Source organism: Octodon degus, unplaced genomic scaffold (genome assembly GCF_000260255.1).
Source record: "Octodon degus isolate 3935 unplaced genomic scaffold, OctDeg1.0 scaffold00038, whole genome shotgun sequence".
Lineage (NCBI taxonomy): Eukaryota > Metazoa > Chordata > Mammalia > Rodentia > Octodontidae > Octodon > Octodon degus.
Genome location: NW_004524614.1, coordinates 2,066,208 through 2,069,457, shown reverse-complemented (window position 1 = coordinate 2,069,457; position 3,250 = coordinate 2,066,208). Strand labels below are relative to the sequence as shown.

The 3,250-nt window shown below is 43.7% G+C and overlaps 1 protein-coding gene across 4 annotated transcripts in view; it reads right to left on the bottom strand.

Annotated features, from left to right (window-relative positions):
- The window catches only part of Atp8a2 (ATPase phospholipid transporting 8A2), a 726,716-nt gene that overhangs the window by 583,997 nt on the left and 139,469 nt on the right, over positions 1-3,250 (bottom strand). For all 4 annotated transcript variants that reach the window (XM_023714997.1, XM_023714998.1, XM_023714996.1 and 1 more), the window contains one exon: positions 2,993-3,137. In XM_023714997.1, coding sequence (XP_023570765.1) covers positions 2,993-3,093 — 101 coding nt within the window. In that variant the 5' untranslated portion in view covers positions 3,094-3,137. The remainder of the gene's footprint in view (positions 1-2,992; positions 3,138-3,250) is intronic.

The window sequence follows — 3,250 nt, the reverse complement described above, 5'->3', positions numbered from 1 at the left end:
AAAAAAAAAAAAAAAAAAAAAAAAAAGCTTTATCAACTTCTAGCAAACATTCATAGCCAAAATAAAAAGTATTTTTTAAATAAATCAGTATTTCATATAAAACTTGACTTTAGCATCATTAAAGTACTTAACTACTATGGCTCAAAATGTTCTGCAAAATCCTTAAACTTTAATGCTTAAGAGGCTTTGTAATTAATTCCTAATGAACTAAAGGGTGCTTTTAACCATTAGTGATTCCTATGTAAATACACACTAAAAGTGAATCAAATACCCAGCAGAACCTCAAAGGCTACATTTTAATTTCTTACTACCCCCTCCAGTGCATTCAAAAACTCAGACTAACAGAATAAGCATGAAGTCAGAGACTTATTAAGTTTAACATGGTATATTTTAGTAAATTCAATTACATCCTTACACAAGGTGTTACATAGAATAGTTAGTACATGCACTCTTTATTCTAACAACTCATTGTACATTCCCATACTGTTTGTTCCTACCTGTCTCTCCCTCAAAAAAAAAAAAAAGAAGCACAAATTAAATTGTACAAGAAGCCACTTGGAATCTGGCAAGAATAAAATCAGTTTTAAAAGTCATCTCTCGATAACTGAGATGTATTACAGAACAGGTACCAAAACCCCATTGCCAAATCTCTTTAAAATCTCCACATCATATGGAAACCAGGGGATAAAAGCCAAGCCCTTGTTTTATTCCCTCAGCTTTTTGTTTGCCGTGTGTGTGTGTGTGTGTGTGTGTGTGTGTGTGTGTGTGTGGTGTTGTTTTTGGTTTTTGACTTTTTGGGGGGGCAGGGGACACGGGGGTCTCACTATGCAGTTCAGGTTAGCTGTGAAGTCACTATGTAGCCCAAGCTGGCCTTGAACTTGCAGCAATCCTCCTGCTTCAACCTTCCAAGTGGTTGAAGGGCACACAACTACAGGTGTGCACCACCATGCCCATCTTCTCTCGGCTTTAAACAGGCACAGTTGGATATCAAAACTAAAAGAATCACAATAAGAACTCAGCAAAAATACTTTTGAAAAATGCACCAAAGTTTAAAAAGAAAAGTAACTCTTCAATTCCATATACTTATAAGTATCTTTTTAAAAATAACCTTTCTGTTTTAAAAAGTAATTCAATATGAATGTATGAGAATGTGTAAGGAAATGGAACTGCGCCAGCAGTGCTGGATTCCAAATGGTTTTAAGTACGCGTTGACAGACTGGAGCAGCCATCAGACCCACCAAAAGCTCATGTGCATTAGCACTAAATCTTCTGCTTTCTCCTGCCCCTGCTCGAGGAACCACTGCTCTACCTTAGGTCTTTATAGATTTGCCTCTTTGGGTCACTTCATTTAAATACAGTCTAGCGGTATGAGACTGTGAATGACTGGTTCCTTTCATTCAGTGTGAAGTTTTCAAAGTTCATTCAGATCATGGTGTGTATGTTTCATTCCTTTTCATGGCCAAATAACACTCCATTGGATGGACACATAATACTTCAGTCATCCATCAGTTGGTGGGCATTTTGATTGTGTCCACGTCAGAACCATGATGAACAATACTGCTGTGACTATCTGTGCACAAGGTTTTGCATGGATGTAGGTTTTCGCTTCTCATGGTTAAATGCACCTAGCAGTGGAATTTCTGGAAATATGGTAATTTTACACTGAGTCTTTAAAAAACTGCCAAACTACTTTCTGAAGCAGCTGCTCCATTTTTCATTCCCACCAACAGTATATGAGAGCTTCAATTTCTCCCCACATCCTTGCCAACATTTGCTCTCTGTCCTTTTGATGAGAACCACCCTAGTTTGTAAAGTGGTTATTATTGCTCAGTGTCTTAAAACAAACCCACTCATTCTAGAATGAGAACCGAGCTTGTCTCCTACTATGCAGTTCTGAAGTATAATATACATTCAAGGATCACTGTTCAAACATAAAATAAGGCCAGCACAGTATCATACCCCTTTAACCAATGAAGGCACTACTTCCATGTGACATGCTGTTATTCTACCTCAAATCTTTTCAAGCTACAACAGTGCCCAGCAGACAGACCTTTCTAAAGAAAGCTCAGCAGCCAGTACAAGCGCTAAAGAATACTTAGACAGGGGCCAGGGAGGTGGCTCAGTGGAATAAGTGCTTCCCTGGCAAGTGCAGTGGCCTGAGTTCAATTCCGAGTTCCGCCAAAAAGAATACTTAGACACAACAATTAAGAGGTTTTACCCAAAATGCTGAAGAAAAACACTCCACTGGAATTCAGGTTTGTCCTAATCTCTGTGCAACCGAATCACTGAGTTTCTCTAGATTCAAACATTGTATCCTGCGCAGCTACACTTTCTGAAGTCACTCCCAGGCATAAAATTGTCTAAACCTGAAAGTTTAATGACATTTGGAAAGGCACTAACACCCGTGCAAAAAACAAAAAACTAGCTTTGCTCAGCGGACTGCTTGCTAAGGAGTCCGGTGGTTTGGTTTCCAGCTTTGCCGTGTCGCATCCGCACGCCCCGGGGTACATTATTTAGTGGCTCTAACTGCAGTTCCCTGAATGGAGATTCACTCAGAAGGTAGTCGAGGTGTCTGGCGCGCCGTGGCCAGCGAAGTGCAGCCACTTCGGTGTTGCCTGGCCTCAGTTTTTCTGCTAAGTATGGGCAAAGTTTCCTGGCAAATAAAGAGCTTCCAGGGAATGTCACAGGCTACCGAGGACTGGATGCGGGTCCTGGTGACCTCTGGAGTTCCCGGGTGAAGCATTTCCCCACCTTACGGTCTGAAACCCGAGACATAGCAATCAGATTAAAATGAAATTAAGGGGGATTCCTGGAAAGCAGCTCCGGGGATGAAGGACTTCTGTCAGTGACATTAGAATAAAACCTCCTGGGGACACAACAGGCGGGGAATAGCGTAAATGCAGAGGAACAGAGGGCAGGGGCTGTGTCCCCGGGCCCGCGGACGCGCGAGGGTGGCCCGTTGCGTGGAAGCCGCCGCTCGCCCCTCTCCCACCTGATCTGGTTGTCGCGGAATTTGTTGAGATGCGGTTGGTTGAGGTAAATGGTGCGGGCCGCTGCCTCCAGCTGGTCTCCAACAGACGTGGCCCGGGACATCGCATCCTCCGCCTTCTTGTAGCCCGCAGAAGAACGAACTGGTCCTGCGGCAGAGACAGGCGCCGGGCAGAAAACAAAACACGCACAAGTCAGGCGCGCGGGAGGGAGCTGGCGCGGCTCGCGGCCCTGCGCACCTGGCCGGGGACGGCGCCCTGCC